The following is a 24,886-nucleotide window of genomic DNA, read 5'->3' as shown; positions in this document are numbered from 1 at the left end:
GCCGCAAATCGACGGTATTGGCCTCCGGGCGGTATCCCACAGCGCACCGCTGACCGCTCTGGACAGCAATCTGAACTCGGATGCACTGGCCAGGTAGACAGGAAAAGCCCCGCGAACTTTTGAATATCATTTCCTGTTTGCCCAGCGTGGAGCTCCGATCAGCACGGCTGGCGATGCAGTCCGAAAACAAAATCCAAAAAGAGCTCCAGCATGGACCGTACGGATGTGATCGCTGTATGGGCAGGCAAATCTGTTCTATCAGAGCTCCGTTACAGAAGACGAAAGTCCAAAGTATTTTTAAAAAATCTCCAGACAGACGCCATAGCAGAGACTCAGCACGCTGCTGCGTGACAAGCGTAACGGAAAGCCAAAGAATCAAATGGACGCTCATGGAGGGAGGGAGGGGGGACTGAGGACGCAAGCTATCCCACAGTTCCTGCAGTCTCCGAAAAGTATTTGCATTCTTGGCTGAGCTCCCAATACCTGTAGGGTCAAACACATTGTCCGCGGTGGTTCAGGGCATAGCTCGTCAATGTACCCCCACCCCCCAAAGGAAAAGGGAAAAAAATAGTCTCTTGACTCTTTTAAATGTCACCTTTTGTCTACTGAATGCTGCTGGTGGACACGATGCTGTGGCACTGTACTGTAGCATCCTCGCCTCCCCTCCTTGGTGGCTGATGGTACAATATGGCTGATATCTGTCGTCATCATCAGCCTTGTGGCAGATGGTGTAGTGCAATAGGACTGCTATCCGTCCTAATCATCAGCCCATGGGTGCTCCTGACTGGCCTCCCGGTCATTCCCAGTAGACAGTACGGAACGGCTGGTAACCGTCTTCATCATAGCAACAGGGGGCTGAGCTCCATCAGCCCCCACCCTTCATGTGTAAAGAAAAGATTCTGTACTGCCTGGACTATCATAGCAGCAGGATGCTGGGCTCCTCTCCCCCACACTGCTTAATGTCCTGTCTGGACCATCATAGCAGCTGGAGGCTGCCTTCCCCTCATTTCATTTCACTAACAAGTCACTGTTTCTTATTCCTGCATTCTTTATTACTTCAGCACACAAATGGGGGGACACTGCAACGGTAGCCCAGGAAGGCTGGGGGAGGAGGGAAGCAACAGGTAGGGTTGTTGCGGGAGCACCCCCTGTGAATGGCATGCAGCTCATCATTCCTGCATGATCTGACACGGAGCGGCTGTGCTCTCTAGTTCTCTGATACACTGGATCTCTAATACACTTGCCCCATATTCTAGGCAGGACTGATTCTATTTTTAGATACCATAAAGGAGGGATTGACTCGGGGAGTCATTCCCATTTTTGTCTTTTGCGCCCCCGGCTGATCTCAGCCAGGGGCACCTATGACAGCAGCAGAAGGTGTAGTGCAATAGGACTGGTAACCGTCATCTCATTGCCAATTTACAATGGCATGGTAGACGGTACAGAACGGCTGCTAACCATCTCTGCTGTCATGCAAAAGCAAATGCATGCTGCTGTGTAGCGCTGCTGAATCGCCTCTGTCCGCGGCATCTAGTACACATACAGTGACAGTGACAAAAGGCAAAACAGGCTCCATGGTTGCCACGCTATGGCGTCTGCCAGGGCAATCCAGGGAAAAAGGGCGCGAAATGATTGTCTGCCGTTGCTTTCCCGGAGGAAGGAATGACTGACGACATTTACCCAGAACCACCCGCGACAATGATTTTTGCCCCATCAGGCACTGGGATCTCAACCCAGAATTCCAAGGGGCGGGGGAGACTGCTGGAACTATGGGATAGCTACGGAATAGCTACCCACAGTGCAACGCTCCAGAAATCGACGCTAGCCTCGGACCGTGGACGCACACCACCGAATTAATGTGCTTAGTGTGGCCGCGTGCACTCGATTTTATACAATCTGTTTTACTAAACCGGTTTATGTAAATTCAGAATAATCCCGTAGTGTAGACGTACCCTTATATTCTGCTTCATAACGGAGAAAATGTGTTCGCAGACATATGTGCTGCCAAAAATTGTACACATTCATCTAGCAAATTTGTGCAGATTTTGGAAATGAGGAAAACTCCACCAGCTTCTATTTGTGAAACATGTCTTTTAAATAGGAGTTAAATTGCAGTTCAGTCAATTCCATTTGCAGAGAGACAAGGACGTTATCCACGTTAGAAACTAAACAGTTTTCAAACAGACGGATGTCACTTGCATATGACTTGAATTTGGAAAATCTGACCTCAAAATTCTCATCCGAGACGTCTAGTAATTTTACCATTTGGGCACATGGAACTGGAACACTAACCTTTTTCATCTTGAGTTCTTCAGAAGAAGGAAAGTGAGATAGTGTTCCCTTCTCTGAGTGTTGTCACAAGAGTTTCAGTTTTGCTTGAAAGGCTTTCACATCTGAGTAAAACTGGGAAACAAGCCTTTTTTTGCCTTGCAACTTCAATCTGAGATCGGTCAAATGGCATGTTAAATCTGTTAGAATTGCTAAATCCTACAACCACATTGGATCTGAGTGTTCAGGTACATTTTTAGACTTTTCATTCATGAACATATTGATTTAATTCAGCAAGGTGAAGAGATGTTTGAGCACATTTCCATGACTAAGCCAACGTACCTCATTATGCTGAATCAGTTTCCTTCAGGAATGCTTGAAAAGAGTGGTGAGTCAACCCATGTGCCCTGATCAAGTTTACAGTCGCCACCACAGTCTTCGTTATATTTTCCAAGTTTAGAACTTTGCCTCACAGAGCAGGTTGGTGATTAATATCATGCAACGCCATTGGCCTTGCAGCATTGCACAAATCAATCTCCTTATGCACCAGCCCAGTCAGTCCGGTCTTGTGGCCTACCATTTTGATTCCAAGACAGACCGAGTTCCCTAATAGTGTTGGCAAATCTCCAAAACAAGTCTTCACCTGTAGTTTTCCCATGAAGTGTCTGGAGCGCCGCAAGCTCCTCAGTGATTTGAAATGCCTCGTCTATTCCATGAATGAAAATTAGCAGCTAAGCACCATCAGTAATGTCATTGCTTTCATGCAAAGCCACTGAAAAAAAATCTCAGAATCACAAAGTTGTTCTTTTAAATCTGCACCAATACCATCTTCTTCAAGTAATGGTCTGGTGAGACAGACTTACTGCTTCCATAAGTTTCCTTTTGTCAGGACACATTTCCTCCATAGCCACATTCATACACTTCTTTATGAACTCCCTGTCAGAAAAAGATTTACACTTAGTAAATACGCAACACAGTAGCTTGCCTTCACTGCTGCTGCATTTTCTTCTTAGCATTTGCTGTAAACTTCCAACTTCTTTTTTTCCCCAAAGATGTGATCTTTGCATTTCGGTGTGCACCTTTGTATTTATCATACTTTCCCTGTGTTTCATGTTGTAGTGTCTCTTGATGTTATAGTCCTTCCATACTGCAGCTGTTTCTTTACAAATCAGACATACTGATTTGTCTTGATGGGGCACAAAAAAGAATTGATTGGTCCACTTACCTTGAAAAACACAACATTCAATGTCCATGTTCTGTTTTTTGTTGGAGGCATTTTTGCATCCACCCGTCAAATGTATTGCATCTGGGACAGGCTATAGCTAATCTGCTCATGTCCAAAGGCATCTTCCTGAATTTTTATCGCAACAATCACTAAGGAGGCATTGGTCTGGTTAGCCTAGCTCTGATCTGCGAACAGAGTTATTATTTACAGGTTTGCGCTTATGTGAAATGTGACAACACTTTTTTTTAATTAAACCCATTCTTTATCACATTTTCTGATACTTCCTTGTGTAAACTACAATGATGTAAACATGACAACAAAACGCTAATGAATCGATGGTTAGTATATTGGATTGAAGCAAGCTGCGGGCCTTATGAAATGCTCTGGTGGGCTGTGTACGGCCCGCAGGCTGTAGGTTGGGCACCCCTGAAATAGTGCACAAGAAACAAAATTGTAGAAGGCATGAATTCAGTTCAGCCCGTTTTCCATTTTTAGCCTTACTTTATTGACCACGTAGGTACTGGGATGTCTTCCTGTCTGAATGTTTGCATTAACATATGGAACAAATGTAGGTCTCATATAGCATTTTTCATCAGTAGATCTCAACAAAATTTGCAAAATAGGTAAGTATAACTGTCCCCATTTTAAAGACACGTGAACTGATGCATAGAGAGGCAAAGGGACTTGCCCAAGGTTACCCAAAAGCCAGTAGCCAAGCCAAGAATAGAACTCAGGTCTCCTGAACGCCAATTCAGTGCTTTAGCCAGTAGGCCACATTACACCATAAAACATTATGAACTCTAAACAAGCACCGAGCTGGTTAGTCCTTCAAAGTGAAACCTGCTGGTCTTGCTAGAAAGAAAAGACACACTCATTCTTAAGCAGCGTCCTTAAACTTTGTGTTCGAGGAGTGTTTAAAAATGTTAATAAGGAAACTAGATTGCAATGTAGCTATACAATTCAGCTTACTTGGTATAAAACAGACTAGCACATTCTAATAACCAGCTATCAAAATGGCATTTACAGTACTGGTGAGTTTAGTCCCATGGACTGCAGCGGGGTTCTTTAATGGGCAGCACTATGCTCACTAGTATAGTGGTTCAGGGCCCTACACTACACTGCTGGTTTTTGCTGCAAATAGATTATTAAAAAAATCAATACGTAGGCAATAATCTGAGCATGAGCTATTGTGATCTCCAGAGTCCTGGTAATGCCTTATGCTGTGCTGCATAGCTTCACTTTGTGCACCATACTTGTTACAAACTGTGTCCTGAACTATTTTACATGTGAAGGTATGGAGAGAGGTCAGTAACGGCAGAGGAAGAGAGAGACTGAGGTATAGGCAAAGGAGGAAACTTTATTTTTTTCTATTTGAAATGTAAGGCAAGATGGACGGTTGGTGTGAGTTGAAGAGCTATAGGAAGGTGGTGACAGGAGCTGCAGAGAAGGAAGCTATTGCGCTAAGAGCGGAGAGATGGTTTGAAGGGGCAAAGAAGAAGGTAGTGCTTAATGAGCAGAGAGAAGTAAAGATAAATAAGGGCCACGAGGTTTCCTGGAATAAATCCATGGAGGTTTTTTAAAACCAGGACAGCCATTTTTAATGGGTTTTGGAAATGAATAGGGGACCCAATGTTTGAAAAAGTCTGGTTGTACCTTTCCATATGTGTGAGACCCTCTCTGAACGAGGGAGGCTGGCATACAGTGATTAAATACTCAGAACTCTACTAAACAACAGCTTGGGTTCCAACATGGTAGTGAAATCTAAGATATTCTGTAGCATTTCAGAGGGGAAAACAAAGAGGGTAGGTTGATTATAGGAGGTTGTAAGAACAAACAAAGGATTAAGCAAGTGGATCATTCCTGACCGCTATTACTCAGCCAGCGTGTTTATGAACATAGAAAGCCAGTCTTACAGGATCCTTCTGTGATCAGGATTTTCTTGTGTATTAAAGAGTTCATTAATCCTTGAATCTAGTGCAGCATCAGTTTTCCTTTTATAACAACATAGGAACAAACGGCAACTTGACAGAGGTCCAAGTTCTTTTGTAGTGTCTGTGTCACTGTATGGCCCTGGTCCTGTAATCAGAGCTATGTGCCTGTGCAGAGCCTCATTGACTTAAGTATGGCTAAATATGATTTTAAATCTTGAATTTCAGGCACCTATGTTATACTGTGTGGATGAGCACGATAGAAATACCTAAATATAGGTCTGAGAAACTGGCCCTTTAGAATCTAATCACTGTGCTTGCCAAGTGCCATCTTGGCCAGAGCAAGCTCAGTTGACCCTCTGCAGCAATCAAATCCTGTTCTGGAAAGTGGCTTCTAATCAAAGAAAATTGTGTGCAACAATGTGTTGCCACTTACGTTGTGTCCTTGTGACCTCACCTGCGTGGATGAAACTTCATGTCTATATATGATAATAGTTGAACAGAAAGCTGATATTAAGAGAAGATACCTTGCTTCCCTGGCGCAAAGTATTTTTTTTGGAACAGATCCTCATTCCACTTCAAGAGATGGCTCATCCCAAGTTTAGGAGAGAAATAACTCTAAAGAAGAAACTCTTGCAATGTGAGGTAATTTGGATAAATGCATTGCCAGCTTTATCACTGCTCTCATTGAAAGAGGAGTTTAATATGGTTTGTCCTTTGCCATTTAAAAAATATTTTCCCAAACTTACCCGTTATTTTCCCTTTGCTTGTTATGGTGCTGCTTGTTATGGGATTTTCTTGAAGCCTCTAGTAGAATTGTAGCTAATAACACATGAGCCTGTTTGATTATGTTGCCCGTGAAGCAATACTGGATGCCTCTGTTAGTTCTGCAAACAGGAAGATATAAAGAATAAGTCCTATTGCTAAAATGATCTTGAATGATATTACTACAACTGTATAGTTTGAGTGAGGCTCAAAAACTTACTAAGCAGGTTCGAAAAACTTACTAAACACCTATTAGCTAGAGCAGTGTTTCTGTGGCCATCAGGGGCTTTTTTTGTAGCCACATCCTGCTGAGCAGTGATTTGGGGGGGAGACAAATCAGTGGCCCCTCCCCTGGGGCTGCCAGCAGGGGTTGGGCCCTGCTCCCCTTTGGAGACAAACAGCAGAGGAGCAGGCAGCCAGTGAGTTCCCGCACTTTCCAGGGGCAGCGGGGTCAGGCTTCGACCCTGGGGTGATGAGTGGCAGGCTCCACCGCATGGCAGTGGGCTCTGTCCCCGGGCTCACCACCCCTCCCCATCACCTCTGGCCCCCACTGCCTCCTCCAGCCTTGGGCTGTGGCCGCCCGGCCGCAAGCTTTGGCTTCGACCCTGGGCTCACTGCCTCATCCCCCGCATTGCCCCTAGCCCCAGCTGCCTCCCCTGACTCCTCACACACACCCATTGCCCCTGGTTCCCCCTCCTTCCTACCCAGGGCTTAATTTGTCCCCTAGCTTCTGGGGCTGAGCAAATCTACTGTGCAAATCTGATATTTGTATGTTGATTAATACCATTTTTCACAGCAGAGTTAGTAGCTAGCTGGGAGGCTGTGAAAAGTTATATTAATAGACGAGTATCACTTTCCACAACAGCAGACTTACTAGCTAGCAAGTCTAAAAAAAGGCAAAAGAAACCACAACAAAAAAGAGAAGAATGTGCAAAGCACCTTTTTTGTGCTGCTATTCTGTTTAGGTCCAGTAAAGAATAGAGACAACTTTGCACTATTTTTACTATTGAGTCCGCAAAAAACACTACATAAATGAATTGCAATGATTTGGACCTGTATACATATTTATTTGCTTTTCCTAAAGTTAATTAAATATTTTAGGAAAAATTGTCAGAGCAGCCACCAGCAAAAGTTGCTAGCTGTACTCTGAGGCCATCAACATTTTTTTTTTGCGAGAACCCTATAGCTAGAGAACTAAATCACTAAGCTAGAAGTAGATATGCAATTCCAGTACCTGCTTTTACTACTGTTCGCTGCCAAGCATGAAACTGATAGGTTTAGTGACAGTTTCACTACTGGACACAGAGTTATGAATACACCTCTACCTCGATATAACGCTGTCCTCGGGAGCCAAAAAATCTTACCGTGTTATATCGAACTTGCTTTGATCCACCAGAGTGGGCAGCCCCACCCACCCGGAGCACTGCTTTACCGCGTTATATCCGAATTCGTGTTATATCGGGTCACGTTATATAGGGGTAGAGGTGTAGTTCCATTGAAAGTTTCCACTCTTGTTAATTTCATTTTGCTGCCGCTCAGTAAAGCTGTGAGCAGCAACAGAGGCAATGGAGCTTTCTGGCTACAGACTCAGATGATGTAATTGCTTTATATGCAAACCTCATTCAGATTTAAATTGCACCTCTGCTCCATTGGGATGCCAAAGTGCTTCATATACTGTACCCGGGAATAGCCTCTCTCACCACTAAGATGCAGCAACTGTTTCACAGCACACAGTAACAGTGTACAATAATAGTGGATAGGAAGTGAAGTATAGCCACAGTCCCTTAAGACTCTAAGGAGGATGTGAGATTAGCAGCATGTACTATTAATAAGAGCTGTCCTTTAGCAAAACACCACTGTTTTTATACCTTTTTTTTTTTTAAACCTTGCCATGATAATTTTCAGGAGCAGAGGTGGTCAGAAATATGGCTAGCATCTTCCTGTCTGCAGGATAGTACAGAATACCTGTGCCCACAGAAGCAGTAGTATAAAAGAGAACTGATAGAGCAATTTTAAAACACAAGGTTATTTATAGCATCCCAACACACATTCAGTTCCTCAAAGTGTGAAGTGATAAATCCAAGAATATCCACAACATAGCAGTAGTTAAAAGTCCAAAAATTATCCACATAAATGAGATTCACCAGGCCCCTACCTACTTTTGCGATGGATTCTGCTGTCTTTATCTCTCAACCAAGCATACATCTCTTCCCTACAACACTACCAAGGAGAAGACTCTATATTTTAAGGGTAGGGTGACCAGATGTCCTGATTTTATAGGGACAGTCCCGATTTTTGGGTCTTTTTCTTATATAGGCTCCTATTACCCTCCACTCCCGTCCCAATTTTTCACATTTGCCGTCTGGTCACCCTATTTAAGGGCCCTTGACTCCTCCCCTTTCTCAACATGCTTTGCCCTGGAGAGTGACAGTCAGACCTTTTCTTCCTCCACTGATAACAGTGGGTGTCCTTCCTTTTTTGCTCTAGGAGCAGGTCTGCTAGCATCATGTCCTGAAATCAAGAGGTTAAAACTTTCCAGAATCTGCTTTCTATTCCTTTGCTTCATCCTTAAACTGAACCATTCTAGTCTTCTAGCACTGAAGAAGACAGGTAGCTCTAACCGCCTTTTCCTCAGATGTCCAACCTTGGCACCATTAACAAAACATAGATTGGGAGAGCTAGCATCTTATTAACCACTGACTTACTCTTTCCAAAGATTTTTCTTTTTCCGTAGTGGCAGCTCGCCTCTTCCATAATCCTTTACTTTCCACTTAGATTTAATGTAAACATAAGGGCAAACTTTTGCATATGAGTGGGGTTTTTCTTTGGTTTTGGCTTGGCATGTTTATCTTGGCAAACGAAGGGTTTCGGACCCATTCATCTAGTTAGCTTAAGGATATTTCCAGATCCTCAGTCACTGAAGAGAGTGATAACACATCCTCTTTTTTGCTTTGTAAGTATTATAGTCAAAGCAGATGCCCTAAGAGTAGATTTCACTTAGTCCTGCAGCAGGTCAGATGGTTCCCTAGAGCACTAGCTATTTAGTATGCCTGCACACCTCTGACTGACTGATATTTTCAAATGTGCTTTGCCTGCTAGTCTGTAATCTGTAACCTTAGATTTCCACCTTGCCACTTTCTCAATTCTTGTCATTCTGGACTCTGGCCAACACCAAGAGTGTTGAAAAAGGCACAGTCAGTTTCACAATGGTGTGTCTTTTAAACTGAACGGCTGCCACTATTAAAATGATCTGTGCTATCATAAAATAAGCAGCCTTAAGCATTAGCCATGCCCCAACAAGAAAAGGGTTAAACCTTTAAAAAAAAAGGTAGATGAATGCTCTTGCTGTTGTTGTCTTTGCACTGAATACAGTGACATCTTGTGGCAAATTAGGTTAAAGGAATTATTTTGTTTTCTCCAGGTCTACCTTGACTCCAGATGCCTTTGAGTGTGGCAGTCTAAATTCAGTCTGGGTTACTTCTTGTGCACCACTTTCATCTCTATATTTTATCCTTCCAATTTGGTATCAGACACAGATTACAAGAGGATGTAAAACAGACCTAGTCACAGTCCCTGTGGTTTTATTTCTGTAACCTTTCCCAGACTAAGTCCATTGTCTGTTACTGCCCTTTATTTACAATCTTCCAACCACTTTTCAATTCACAGAAGTCTTAAATTCAAACACTGGTTTTAAAACTTTTTTTTCTGGGGACCCAGTTGAAGAAAATTGTTGATGCCTGCGACCCAGCGGAGCTGGGGCACAGGGGTTTGGGGTGCGGGAGGGGGCTGTGGACTGAGGCAGAAGATTGGGGTGTGGGCTGCGGGGTGGGGCTGGGAATGAGGGATTCAGGGCATGGGAGGGGGCTCTGGGCTGGGGCAGGGGGTTGAGGTGCGGGAGGGGGTCAGGGCTCTGTGCTGGGGCCGGGAATGAGGGTTTTTTGGGGGGGCCCTCAGGACTGGGGCAAGGGATTGAGGCGCGGACTTACCTCTGGTGGCTCCCGGTCAGCGGTGCAGCCAGGGTGCTAAGGCAGGCTTCCTGCCTCTCCTGGCACCGCAGACCGCACTGTGCCCTAGAAGCAGCCAGCAACAGGTCCGGCTCCTAGGCCGAAGTGTGCAAGCGGCTCTGCGTGTATCTCACCCACAGGCAGGCATCCCCCCCCAGCTCCCATTGGCCGGTTCCCAGCCCATGGGAATGCGGAGCCGGTGCTCCACGCAGAGCCCTGTAGCCCCCCTGCCTGGAAGCTGGAGGCGCAGCACGGTGTCGGAACAGGTAGGCACTAGCCTGCCTTAGCTGGGCAGCACCACCGATGGGACTTTTAACGTCCCAGTCAGCAGTGCTGATCAGAGCCGCTAAGGTCCCTGGTACTGAGCAAGGGGGCCCAGTGCCTTACATGCCACGATCCAATACTGGGTCACAACTCGAACTTTGAAAAACACTGGGTTAGGAAAGGAAGATTTTGTGAGTCAATGTATCAAATGCTTTACTGAAGTCCAAATGTATTATAATCAGTGTATTGCCCCAATTGACCAAAGAAGTGGTGTTGCTGTGGAGTTAATTGACTGACATACTTTAAACAGTGTAAATTTTGGTGGGACAGGAGGAAACCAGGAACATTTTGTATCATAGGGCTGCATCAAAGTTCTGACACCATGTTAAATTCTCCCTCACTCTCATTCGCAGACCCTACCAAGATGAGATTGGGTCCCTGACTTTTGGGGGGGCTCTCCCTAGTACTGCTGCCCTTTACAGAAGACAATGGATTTGGCAAGAACCCAGATGTAGGGATGAAAAGGAACACTGCAAAGTACCTATGGAAACCTGTACCACAGAGCAAGCCTTTTCCATGCGATCGGTTCAAACATGCCTGCAGCACCTGCAGAGGGTTTGTTTATCTTTACGGGGGTCGGTGCAACAGCAGCCTAAGTGACTTCTGGCGGTACAATATAGGTAAGCCTGTCCCTCCACTGTATGCCTGGATGCAGAGTCACACATGGATCCTTGTGAAATCGGAGCCACTCCATGGCATAAGAAGTCTCTAGGCCACCGGCTCCCAAACTTTAATGGTTCACCTGCTACCTTCTTAAATTGTAAAGTGAATAGATGGAATATCTAGTTCACATTCCACAGTTTGGGAATGGCAGGATTTGCCATATTGATTCATCCAAGCTGCTGTTCTGCTTCTTGCAAGTGCCAGCGCTGAATGGTTGTGACGTAGGTGAAAATCCCATAATGCACCTAGATAATTATGCAATGGGGTGCACATATGTTGCTGTTGTCATTACACACTGAAGCATGGGATTTGTTTTCCCTTAGTTATTTTAAGCCAAAAATAATGCTTTCCTTAAAATACTCTGATTCAAGTTACATATGAAAAATACAGATAATGATGCAACATTTTAATACAGAAACAGAAATAGCTGGATATTGTAAGGCTGAATTATCAAATTTGCACCTTCCATTACAAAGAAATTAAAAAACAAAACACTTTTTTTGTGAAATTCATTTAACACCCCAGTGTTTTGTGCTCCCCATTCTGGCCCAGATAGTATCAGTTAACTAGCATGAATCCCAGTGCTATGCTGACATTGATGCTTGTGGGATAGCAAGGCTTTGGTGTACAATATATAAAAAACAGTAACAATTTTAACTCTGTTCAAACCAAGAGAGAAATACAATTGTTTGCCAAATAGAAAAGTACAAGCCTATTTTGTGGGAGGAACTAATTCAACCTTCCATGCTAATAGGAAAAAAAATGGAGAATGAACAATCCAGTTAAAGTTGTTTACATTTTCACCTTCCCACAGCAGTCAAGGGCAAAACTGTGTTTGATCCCAATATCAACCGTGTCTAATTTTGGAAGTGCGGGCAGAACCAAAGATGCCTCCTTCAAAGCATCTCATTTTCACCCTACTGCTGACTTCCACGTGGTTTTTGTGTATCCAGTTTAGCTCTCCTTTTGTTTCCTAGCAAGCAACAAATGGGAACAACTGGATTGTTCAGAAGATGGCCCAGAAGAACTGGAAGAACATTCAATGGTGGCTTATCAGGTGAGTTTAGATTAGTCCTGCTCCTAATAGATGTTTTTCTTTGGCGCTTGGCACAAACTGTTGAGGAGTGTTGCTGTGCCCTGTGAAATAGTTGTCACCTTTCCCCCAAGATGTGGCTGCATTTCAGTGGTGATATCTGTATGTCGTTTGTAAAATGTTTTGAGAAAGGTGATAAATAAGAATTACTATATTAGCACTGGATGATTTTTTTGCTACCCTCAAATAATAAAAAGATTGCTTAGTGACACTCCTGTTCATTGGTTAAGACTGGCTGTGCATTTTGGGGTTCTTTATTTGGTGATGGGGGCTTTGTCCTTTTAAAATTATTTTTAGATTTTTTGTACTACACTTGGCCGCCTCCGGGTGATACATGAATATCATTGTGCTTGCAGGGCATCCTCTATATTTTCGGTGGGATGGTGGATTCCGCTTTTACGCAGGCGAAGATCCCTCTCTGGATGTATGACATTGGTATGGAACAAGATAACCAGTTTTCTTCCAAGAGGCAGCAAAACAGGCTTGTTCAAATACACAGTAATTCCACAGAGGGTAATAAATAGTAAGGGCCTAGTTGTGTCCTCTGATGTACATGTACGTACACATGCTCACATTTCCCTTTGGCTTCATTGGGAGTTTTACACGCAAAACCACAGAGAGAATTTTGTCTTAAAAATTAGGCTGTGAAACTGCCAAACAATCAATTTTTCTTTCCATTGGGAAATATTTTGTAGCAACATTTCTGTACTCAAGGTTTTCAGCATTTTCATTAGACTCCTTACTTTTAGAGTTTTATAAGTTGATCTTTTTAAAGTTCTTTAGCAGTGAAATAGCAGGCTGAGAGATGAGGGGATTTTTTTTCTAAATTATGTCCAATGGTAAAGAAAACTCACAAATGTTTGTCTGTTATGGGAGGAAAATAGTAACGTATTTTGCACTTTGAGAAACACATAGAAAGGCTGGCACTAGGGCCTTGTCTACACTACAGGGGTAAGTCGACCTAAGTTATGCAACTCCAGCTAAGTGAATAACGTAGCTGGAGTCGATGTACCTTAGGTCAACTTATGGTGGTGTCTACACTGCACTGCGTCAACGGGAGATGCTCTTCCGTCAACTTACTTACGTTTCTCGTTCCGGTGGAGTACCGGAGTCGACGGGAGAGTGATCTGCAGTCGATTTAGCTGGTATTCACTAGACCTGCTAAATCAACCTCCAGTGCATCGATCGCAACAGTGTTGATCCCCGGTAAGTGTAGTCATGCCCTAAAAAGATCAAATAAAATAGAAAACTACTTGAGATGAAGAAAAGGGAAAAATGAACACGGCATTTCTTAAAATTTTTCCTGACCGTCTTTAAAGACCAAATTTTTGTTTGTTTTATCACTGATTTAGCTCTAATAAAGGCAATGGGTCATTAATATTATATCCAATAATATTTTATATATTTCCCCTGGGAAATATTACAGTATTTAATTTTATATGCTGTTAAATAGTTTACTATTAATATTTCAATGTAACATTACAGAAGTGTATTATATATAGTTTCCCATGAGGTGCAGCATGGTACAGGTGAAAAGTGGGAGTGAAGCCTCCTTGCTACTATTCTCTCCTGATTTCACTATGTGATCTTAGGCAAGTTCTTGCCTATCTCTGCCTCAGTTTCCCATCTGTAAAGTAGAAATACTCACTCACCTGGCTGAATTAATCAATGTTGATATCCTCAGATGAAAACTCCTATAGAAGTGTAAAGCATCACATGAAATAGGCTTCCCTGAGTCATAGTACTAAATTGACCATCAGTACAATTGGACTCTATAGAGTACTAGTTAAAGATTGACATTTTTTTTAAATTCCCCTTATTAAAAATATTCACTACCAAGATCTCAAGGTAAATGGAACTTTTGCACATTTAGGCCTGGGCTACACTAGCGGGGGTGGGAGTGGGGGGGTGGGTTTCGAACTAAGATAAGCAACTTCAGCTACGTGTTGAAGTATCTTAGTTCGACTTACCTGGCCGTCTTCACAGCGGCGAGTCAACTGCCGCGGCTCCCCCGACGACTCCGCTTACTCCTCCTGCCGAAGTGGAGTATGGGCGTCAATTTGGGGATTGATTTATCATGTCCAGACAAGACGCAATAAATTGACCCCCGATACATTGAACACTACCCACCCATCTGGCGGATAGTATAGACATACCCTAAAAAACTACATTACAATGTTACAAAAGAAGAGCATTCCCCAGCAGAAAACACAAACTTTTTATGTATAACATACTGAATAGCCGATGGTGATATTTACATTGAGAAACCTTGGTGTAGGAAGTAGGGTGACCAGACAGCAAATGTGAAAAATCAGGACAGGGGGTGGGAAGTAATAGGAGCCTATATAAGAAAAAGTCCCCGAAATTGGGACTGTCCCTATAAAATCGGGGCATCTGGTCAGTAGTAGGAAGTGTATAATACAGTCTAATATTTTCTTAGCTCAGAGAATGAAAAGACAACTAAGATAAAGGCAATTACAATATGCCCTTTGGTAGCTCACGATACTGCTATGTTAGCGTTTCATCCTTGCTATATGGTAAATATACCAGGATGCCACTTTCCAAATTGCTATTCAGATTTTTTTTAAGCAACAGTGTCCTCTTGTGGTCTTAGATCTCAACTACACTTTGTTAAAACAATCCTTTTAGATTCAGCGAGATGGACTGAGTGCCGGCACACAGCAGTGGAGATTGAGGTAAGGGGAGCTAGGGAATGAGTGAATCAAATGCATGTTGATTGCTTTAAAATGAGTTCCCCAAAACAGTTCCAGTCTAGACTCCTCAGGGATATGTTGCTGTAAAGTACACTGCTTTCTTTCCCTGCAATTTCAATAGCTGAGGTTTCCCCCGTCTGAAAAACCTGGATACTACCTACCTTTGCGAAACACTTTGATCCTAGGATGTAAATGCTGAACGTTATTACCTATACTGTTCTTTTAACACTTCAATCAAGAGGGCCAATATTAAGCCTGGGTTGCCACTTTACAAGAGGCTTATTCTCTTAAAATTAGGATTGTTTAAAAATATTGACGATATTCATAAACCTCCAAGTTTGATGTGTGCTGTTTTCACAAAAATCTGGCAATTTTTTCATTTCTTCACTCTAAATTAGAGACTTCTTTGGAAACAAGTGAATCAGTACACACAAACAAAAACCCACTCCTGTTTTTGAATGAAAACCTCAAAATGTAAACATTGACTTTTTGTTCAGCTATGGGATAAGTTTTCACATCAGCACATCTGAAGATTTGAATTTTCATGTTTTAGTGCAAAAATTAATATTTCATAAAATTCCTACCATGGAATCACTCAAATCAAAATTGCTAAGATTTTCACCCAGATATCACTAGATTTTCTTTTCTTAAATTGGGGGCAGAAAGTGGTGCTGAGATAAACCTACATAAATCCAGGATGTCTATGGCAAAGTTTGTTAAAGTGATTTTTCATTTCATTACTAAAATGTTTTCAGAGCATTGCTCCAGCTAACAGAAAGGGCCACAGCGCAGTAGTGTACAATTCCAGCATGTACATCTATGGGGGATACTTCGACATCAAAGGGATTTCACAAGAGTTTTGGGCTTTACATTTTGGTAAGTTAAAACTTCTCTTAAGATCTGATCCAATGCCCAGTGAAGTTAATGGAGAGCCTCCATCATGACTTCAGTGGGATGTGGATCGGCCTCTTAAGAAACCCCTTATCAGCAGGAATTGTATAGAAACCTGTGTAAATCCTCAGATTTTGCTATGGTGGGCAGAATTTAATCTTTCATTTTAATAATTTTTTCCCCCTCACATTCTGATTGCAGAGAAAACCCATTTTAGGCTGGAATTAATGCTAGCAGGGCACCATAGTTCTGAAGGATTCTGCCTGTTCTGCACTAGTCCTTTGGGCTGAGGTCTCCAACACAATTTCAGAGTCCACTGTACAGAGATCAGCTGATAGCTTTTGCTGTCTACTGTCATATTTTTCAAGTTTTCAAACAGGACTACTAAAAACTTTAAACCTCAGCTACAATGGTGACCCTTCCCTGATTCCACGATTCAGTGGTCACTCTCCACTATAACTGCACTCATTCAAACCTCTCATGTAGACTGGGTAAGTTGCAATTTGCATTGGTGCATCTTATCCCTGTTTCAGTGGCTTTGCGTGTCTACATTAGGGGTTTGTAGAGGTGCAGCAATACCAATGGCTTGTTACCAGGGCTAGGGCTCAATGCTTGTTAGAAGTGAACCCATCTTTTGAAGGCCTTATCTACATCCCCATAAACATCCACTCTGTAAACAGAATTCAATTCCTGAATTAGAACCCTACTTTTAATCTGCCACTCTTCACTGTAAGTTGGTGCTGTTGCAACTGGCTTTTCAACTGGAGTCTTAAACTGCAAAGGAAGACAGCTATTCTCATTCTTGTGTCTCAAAGCTGTTCAACAGACAGGGTCTGCTCTGACAAAGTGTGTTTTACTGCAGAATTTTAAGCATCTCTAATTGCTTGGACTCAGTATAAAATACCACAGGGACCAAAATCCTGCATTGGCAGGGGATGGTTTCCATCTGCATATTTCATCACCAGCCTCTATTATCCTGGTTTGCAACCCAGAAAATCCCAGGCTCAGAGTGACTGAAAGCATGTGTCATCTAATGGCTGTTCAATGGCTTGTTCGGAATGAATTGGTGTATCTGTATCATCCTGGGTTCCTCCAACCCATTGCCAGCAGAGGCACTAATGAGTAAGTGTGCATGACAACTGACGTCCCCTCTCATCCCTGGAAAGTAAAGCAGTCTTTCCAGGTCAGAGCTGAAGCGCAGGGCAGGGCAGTGTTAGGAAGCCTGCAGTACCTGCTCTATAAATAAATGCCTCTAGTGTTGCCCATCTGGAACTTTCATTAACACTTACACTTCAAAATAGGTTTTGGGTTTTTTTAACCACCATACTTTAGATTTCATATATTACCATGGCATCTCATGCCGGATTAACTTTAGGGAATGGAGAGGAAATGAAACCATCCTCATAGCTACATGTTGCTTTGTTCTTTAAATACGGTTGTTCTCAGTTATCAAACATTCTTGATATCTCTGTAATGTTACCTTCTACTTTCAGATACAGGAGAGTGGTCACAGGTATCTCCACTGTCTTGTGATGCTGGTCCAGGACCCCGGCATGGTCACTCAGCTGTGGTTTACGGCACGGGCATGTACCTGTTCGGAGGACTGATGGGGCTGAGTGAACAGAGGGACCTATGGAAGTGGGACTTTACAAGCTGCAAGTGGTCGACTATCAGAACAAGGTAAACCTCATTCATTGTCATAGTAAATAAATTAGCGAGAGAAGAGTGAGGCCCCACCCATGGCACTGTATCCAGGCAAACGGCGCTTAAAGTAGTGGAAGTATTTGACTCTTTAAAAATTAGACAGAGGACTAAGGAATAGAACACCTGGAACAATTGTTCACCCTTGTAACACACAAGAAGATCTTTGCAATTTCTATGATTTCTTAGGGATTTAAGCTAACTGCATTGGATCAGGTTTCGCTGTTCCTTGGATTTGAGTTTGAAACAGAGGGAAATAGAGCAAGGGTGGAAAAGGTGTGGCTTCTGGTTGCCCTTATCTTTAATAGGAAGAGGCAGGCTGCAGAGACTACTGGGCCCAGGATGGGATCTTGTGATTTTAATCGAAGTAAACACTGTCCAGATTGAGAGGGAGCATTGAATCCTGGGACCGCGTGTCTCTGTGGCTCACCCTTCCATATCAAAAGATGAAAGTGGCTGCAGTCTGCTGCATTTTATGTCAGGAAAATATCCCCGATCTTTGGGCAAGTTGCCAAGGCAGCTCTTAGCTGGACAAAGTTTTGATGCCCCAGGGCAGGCAGAAGTGTTCTGACCATTCTCTTTTCCAACTGAAATAATGAATATTCTTGTTGTTTTTATAAGCACTAAATGTTGCCTCTCCTTGTGTTTAGCCAAGGTCCTCCAAAAGTGGTGGGACACTCTTCTGTGGTCTTTCAAGACTCCATGCTGACTTTTGGCGGAGGGATTTCAAACTCTAGGCCTAACACCAGCCTGTGGAAGTACCATTTCAGTTCCCAGATATGGGAAAAACTGGCTAGTACAACAGAGGTCATTCTTTCTTCTAAAAGGTATCACCGCATCCTGGGAATTGGTGTTGGTTTCCAACTGACGCCAGGTTTCTCTGGGGCATCCTCCATCAATCACTGGTGTCCAAAGGGGAAAGAGCCTCAAAAGTTGGTGGCGGTCTCAAAGCAGAATGCCCATTTTCATGGCTACTTTCGCCAGCAGCCTGCACACCAACCATTCAGCAGTGACGGTGGCAACGAGATAGAAATGAAGACCTTTAGCCAGCCTCTGGAGCCATTGGGCTTTTGCTCATTCCAAACCTCTTCAGAGGCAGAACTGTGTGCAGACAAAGCACAGAGCATATTTTCCAAAAATGAGCATTTCTCCCACCTCATCGCTTCCCAAGAACAAGCTCTCACTGCTGCTGAAGTTACAAAAAAGAGGAGAGGAACTGACTGTCAGCCTGAGACACCTACGAGCATGGCAGTTACCAACCATCCTGATATGCTGCTCCTGATTGGGGGCAAGCCCCTGTCCAGTCTCTGTGAAATCTCACTCTGGCAAATGGAGCTGAACAGCATTTACATATGACATACACATAAGAGAGACATTCCCACCTGCTTCTCAGCAGAACTAACCAGGAAGTATTATATCCAGTGGCCTACTGCACATTCTGGGTGAAAAACAGTCTTCCTAATAACTGACCTGAACTACTTTTTACACAGTCTCGGTTCATGCCCTTGGTTTTGTACGGTGGAGAGATTCCTACCCAGATCCTTGTGGGATCCTCTTTTAACCCAAAATTACAGTAGATCTCCTTGCAACCCCCTCCCTAAGAACAACCTATTGAGCTCCTGATTCCACCCTTCTCTATAGTTGCCTTGTCTTCTGGTCACTTTCTAAGTCTTTTTCAAGTTGGTGGCCAATACTGTGTACAGTCATGGAAACCTTTAGGTTAGAAGGGTCCCCTAAGTGGGTCCTTCTAGGCCTTACAAGCACTATTTGTAGAATAAAATGTGCCAATTCTGCCTTGACTTACACCAAGGCAACCCCATCAACATCAACACAATGTAAATGGGTCAAAAGTTGGTCCTCTTGATAAATTAAGATTATGGTATTGGTTAATGCACAATTTTGAACACTATTTGGATGTATTTAAACATGCTACCGCCACAATATATTTGATTCATTTAGGGGACAGATTGTAGATGGCAAACACAGGTCAGTGTAGACAAATGTCCGAGAGTCAGACTGGAACAACGGAAGAACGTATTGTGAATGCAGTGTTATGCTGGAAGCTGTATTAATGGCTACCATCAGCAGGTCTGTGATCTGTAAACAATCACAGACCAGGTTAAAGCTCATGCATGTTACTTTCAGGCTAAATGGAAGGAGCAATTAGATCCTTCTTTATGTAGTGATAGCTAGAAGCAATAGGAGAATAGTACATAAGACACTGGGCCATATGGTAAAGTCTGAGCAGGTCTGAGGGTTTCCCTAAGGGGCCCTCTTGCAAACACAGAGGCTAGAAGATTATTTGGCAAACTGTGTATGTGTTCAAAAAGAAAGTGAGGAGAGCCCAGAGAGGGAGAAGTGACAGAGCTTGCTGCAGAGGAAGACTTGGAAATTGTTAATAAAGAAACTGCCTGTTTATCTCTACTGTGTTCAGGGAAACAGGACTTTGTGTTCAGTCTCTGTAATGAAACTAGATTGCACCAAAAAATATTCCTGACTCATATTACCAATTTATCCTTCTAACTGAAACAAACCTCCAGGGTCCTGAATATGGGCTAATTGTCTGGGCCAAGCGGGCAGCGGTATTATGCTATTTAAATGGAAGATTTTGGGGTTTTGGAAATAGAGACAGACCAGCATACAGCAGCCATAAAATGAGCAAATGAGATCTTGAGTTGTATTAACATAGAGACTGACGATAACACCAAAGGAGTTATATTGCTAGGCCCTGGTGGTACTTAGACCCCAGTTGAATACTTAGTGATGTACTGATCACCATGCTGCAGGAAGCATAGGTGGCCATGGAGAAGGTATAACATAGTGCTGCAAGATAGATCCTAGCACCAAGGACATGATCAAAGGCTTGGACATTTTCTTACTGGAAAAAGAGAGCTTTTAAGTGAGCTTTTTAGTTCAACAAAACGGAGTGAGAAACTGTTCATGCTGACAGAGCTCAAAAATTGGGGCCAGAGTCAAGGGGAAATGCCACTTCCTTTCTAATTTCTGCTTTAATCCTTCAGCTCTGTCATTTTTTAAAAACTGTTTTCACATGCCTTAAAATAGCAAAGTGCATATCACACATTTCCCTTCTAAAGCGAGTGCAAAGGGAAAAAAAAAGCATCTCCATAGAACTCAGTAGTGGCTCTCCTGCAAATGCTGGGAAAAGTTGAAAGGTAAAAGTACTGAATGTACATACACAAGCTACTGCAAACATTTTTTGCTAGATACTGCCATCTCATGGCCTGATCCTGAAGAGTTTGGAGCACACTCAATTGCCACTGAAGGAGATACAGTACCTGGCAAGTTCAGGCTATTTTTCTCAATTTCATGATGTTTTTAATAATGTATTTTTATGACCCAGAATGCGTACCTTGTAATGAAGGCCAAATGTAGCATAAATGAATGAGGTGCAGATATATGGCAAAAGTGTTTGGGCCCTCATTTTATTTAGGATTTATTTTAGTATGTTTAAAAAATCCCCCTCCATCTAGTTTCATTAACTAGATGTATCACTTTTTAAAATACTGTCACAAAACTTCTGCCTTTATTATATCATGTATTTGTCAGCCTAGCCCACAGAGCTATTTGATATTTCCATATAAATTAACTACAGTTATTTAACTTAATGGTTAATCTTTAGCTTCTCTTATTACTGAAGTCAAACTTTTAATGATACTGGTAGCAGTGTTATTTTAATACCGGATACTTAATCCAAATACTGGTTTGAGGAGGGTAATAAGTTGAGTAACCATGGAATTATTTCAGATTGCTGTGAAGACAGCTGAGATGTACATTAATTCCTACATCTGGAAAGGAACAATTCTAACTACACCATCAGAGTACAGGAGAACCTCAGTACTACAGACACCTCGGGAGTGGAAGTTGTTTATAATTCTGAACAAAACGTTATGGTTGTTCTTTCAAAAGTTTACAACTGAACAATGACTTAATACAACTCTGAAACTTTACTATGCAGAAGACAAATGCTGCTTTCCCTTTATTTTTTTAGTAGTTTATGTTTAACAGAATACTGTACTTGCTTTTCGTTTTGTCTGCTGTTGCCTGAGTATGTTCTTTCCAAATGAGGCATGTGGTTGAAAGGTCTATTCGTAACTGAAGTGCTACTGTACTAAGCCTGCATTACTTTTCTACGCTCTAATTCATGATTTTCTATAAAGGGTTTTCTAGTCTCAATCACGGACTTATTTTTACACATTATAAACATCAAACAAGGAATTTACCTCTTTTGACACAGACAGGCATGTTTCCAACCACTGATTAGACAGTGGAGGTTCCAGGAGCCTCTAGGATTGCCTAGACCCACAAAACAGTCTCAAATCTTCCATAGAAATGTATATATGCGCTTTTGGTGTGAAGTGACTGGTTACAGTGCAGGCTCTGACTGAACGCAGCTCCCTAACAATTGGGCTCAGTGACAATAGAGTTAAGCATAGGCAGAGCACATCAGATGCATGTTTTTCCCTGGCTTACTGATGGGTCTGTTTTTATGTCAGCCAGAGTGAGCTGTATGGACCATATTGACTTTTATCTTCTCTAGGCTTGATTGGGGAGGGAAGGGGTATGTAGCTGCAAAGGGCAGCTGTAGATCACCCCTAGATGCCAGCAGAGACTGTTCATTCGCTGGCTGACTTACTTCTAAATCTCTAAAAACAAATGTGATTTGATACTGGAATGGAGGTTTTGAAATTCAAAGAGATCAGCCTTGTGTGTCACAGTCACTTACAGACAGGAGCTCTCCTCTGCGGGGGCATGAGTGCCTTTTTGCCATGAATGTTTGTATTCCTAGCCTGCTGCCATAGCAAGCTGCAAACAGCTTGAACTGAGCCCTCAGTAAGCAATATTTGCTTTCAGCACTGCATTACTATCGACTGGAGCAGCTTCCATTTCAGTGCTTTAGTAACAGTTACTGTAGTTAATGGCTGCGGTAATGTTTACCAGAAACCTTGAATAGCATCACCCTTCCCCTTGCTTGTTACCTAGTAAGATTTTTAATGAAAATGTTTATTTCTAAAAGGAGAGGAAAAGTTAGCCGACTTGAACAAAACGCTCCATAACCCTGTTACAGCTACTCGCCCTATCTATATGTGCGTTTGGCAAGGATTCAGGAATTGTCATTAGTTTAACTCTGGCCCAAGTTAGTAATGACCAAAAGTCATTACCATCTGGTGGCACTGCAGTGTTCTGTGTGAAATAATCAGTGGATTAGCTCCAGTTAGTAGAGATCACCACTATTAGCATCTTTGTTGGCAAGTCGGGTGAAGGGATTCATTTCTCCACTAGGGCTGCTCACTTAAGCACAGGGAGCAGGCCAGCGTGGCAGAAGCTTGCACTGCTGCCATCTGTCCTGTACCTCTTCACTGCCTAAACATCCTATTTTCCAATGCTTGAAACATTTCATAAGCAGTACACTTCATACAGTGAAAGGGTATAACCAGGCTATTTGTATTAACCTGTTCTGGAACTGCAAATGTATTGTTACAGCTTGAAAAGTGAGACTATTTTAAAGTCTAGTATATTTATAGAATTAAGATACAAGAACAAATCTGTCCTTATTGATTTAATAACTTTTTGTAAGACACAGTAAATCTACATTAGGTCAGAATATTCTGATTCTTTGTTTACCATTGGCTACTCCTGAGCAACAGAAGAAACTGTAAAAGCGGCAAAGAGTCCTGTGGCACCTTATAGACTAACAAACGTATTGGAGCATGAGCTTTCATGGGTGAATACCCACTCCATCGGATGCATGGGCACTACATGCATCCAACGAAGTGTGTATTCACCCACGAAAGCTCATGCTCCAATACATTTGTTAGTCTATAAGGTGCCACAGGACTCTTTGCTGCTGTTACAGATCCAGACTAACACGGCTACCCCTCTGATAGAAGAAACTGTGTTTATCAATATCGAGGGCAGGGCAGTTAGCTGCAAAATGGACATTTTATTGTGAACGATGAGACAAAAGTAAATTTACTTTTTCTAATTCAATAAAAGAATGTTAAGTCAACCTGTTTCATGATTTTGTTATAAACTTTAGAAGCAGGTTTGAAAAATATAGTTGAGTTAAAGGACATGGAAACTTTGCAGCTTTTGCTAGAGCTCTTCACTTCCTTCTGATTTAACTCGCTCTTCCCTTTAGTTACATGGCTAAAGGACAATTTTGACCTGCTCAGCTCTCACATTTTTCCAGTAAGGGGTAAGGAGAAGCGCCTTCTTGGGAGTCATGTTCTTAAATGGATGTAGCTGTGAAAGGGGGAGAGAGCGCGAGCAAAAAATAATCCCATTTATTGACACTTTCCTGAATTTAATTAGCAATAATTGGCCTATGTTTGTTTTTCTACAAACAGGTCTTCCAGCCCCACAAGTCTGCCCCCCTCCTTTTTTTTTTTGACCTCTCCAATTCTTTACCTTGGGCTATAAAAAAAAAAGATACTTTATAAACCTCTAAGCTATACATTTAGGGACTGTGATGGGGTGTCTAGCCCACACAAGACTGGAAGGGGTTAAGATGGCCAGGTGGGCTAATTAATTCCATAGGCTGCACCTGGAAGAGGAGCCAGGGAGCAGGGAATTGTTTGGGAGCAGACTCAGTAGAACAGAAACAGGAGGGGCTTGTATAAAGCCCAGGAACTAGCAACAGAAAGGGGCGGCAGGGAAGTAGGCTGCAGTCACTCCCTGGGAAGAGGGAGCTGGGAGGCTGGCGAACCCAGAAAGGTAGGAGAAGCTCAGGGGGAAAGCAGGGCCCTGCAGGCCTTGGCTGCTGAAGGAAGGGCATTTGAGCTGGAACCTAGAGCAGAGGCAAGCCCATTTACACACTTAAATAGCCAGTTTTCCACAAGTGTTCTGCCAATAGCCCCCATTAAAACATCTGGCACTTATATCTTACTTAAATTGCATTTTAGTTTTAGTCACAAACGGTCACAGACAAGTCTGTGATGGGGGTCAGAGTCTTAACCTATTTAGCCGAGTATGGGTTAAAAGTCTTTCCATGAACAGAGTATCTTCAGCAACACTATTTCAAGCAAGGGCTGCCAGCAAACCTTAACTTTTAGGGAGAAACATGTGGCTTGTATTGGCTGGGGCTAAAGCTTTATTATAGAACTATAACATGGATAGAGTGTTTGACGGTCACACCGTTTACCTGCAAAAAGCCCTTTTGCTTTGGTTTCACTGGAGCAGTCTTCTGACTGCCGATGGTTAATTTCCTACACCGACTCTTGGCTAGCCTGCCCTGCTAAAGTCACGCTAGCTGCCTTACAATTCTGTGGAAGTGACGTTCGAAGGAAAGA

At 42.8% G+C, this 24,886-nt stretch overlaps 1 protein-coding gene across 2 annotated transcripts in view; it reads left to right on the top strand.

The window, feature by feature from the left end:
* The window catches only part of LOC123343275 (leucine-zipper-like transcriptional regulator 1 homolog), a 30,530-nt gene extending 7,231 nt beyond the window's left edge, over positions 1–23,299 (top strand). The window contains exons 2-8 of one of the 2 annotated variants that reach the window (XM_044978269.1): positions 10,868–11,134; positions 12,155–12,234; positions 12,627–12,705; positions 14,920–14,966; positions 15,740–15,860; positions 17,369–17,555; positions 18,227–23,299. In XM_044978269.1, the coding sequence (XP_044834204.1) occupies positions 10,972–11,134; positions 12,155–12,234; positions 12,627–12,705; positions 14,920–14,966; positions 15,740–15,860; positions 17,369–17,555; positions 18,227–18,932 (1,383 nt within the window). In that variant the 5' untranslated portion in view covers positions 10,868–10,971 and the 3' untranslated portion in view covers positions 18,933–23,299. Of the gene's footprint in view, positions 1–10,692; positions 11,135–12,154; positions 12,235–12,626; positions 12,706–14,919; positions 14,967–15,739; positions 15,861–17,368; positions 17,556–18,226 lie in introns of those variants that run through there. The other variant, XM_044978270.1, reaches the window with a different exon arrangement.
* The last annotated feature ends 1,587 nt before the right edge of the window (positions 23,300–24,886 follow it).

The sequence above is a fragment of the Mauremys mutica genome, chromosome 10 (genome assembly GCF_020497125.1).
Source record: "Mauremys mutica isolate MM-2020 ecotype Southern chromosome 10, ASM2049712v1, whole genome shotgun sequence".
Lineage (NCBI taxonomy): Eukaryota > Metazoa > Chordata > Testudines > Geoemydidae > Mauremys > Mauremys mutica.
The sequence above is the reverse complement of the archived record's forward strand: the minus strand, read 5'-3'. Positions and strand labels throughout refer to the sequence as shown.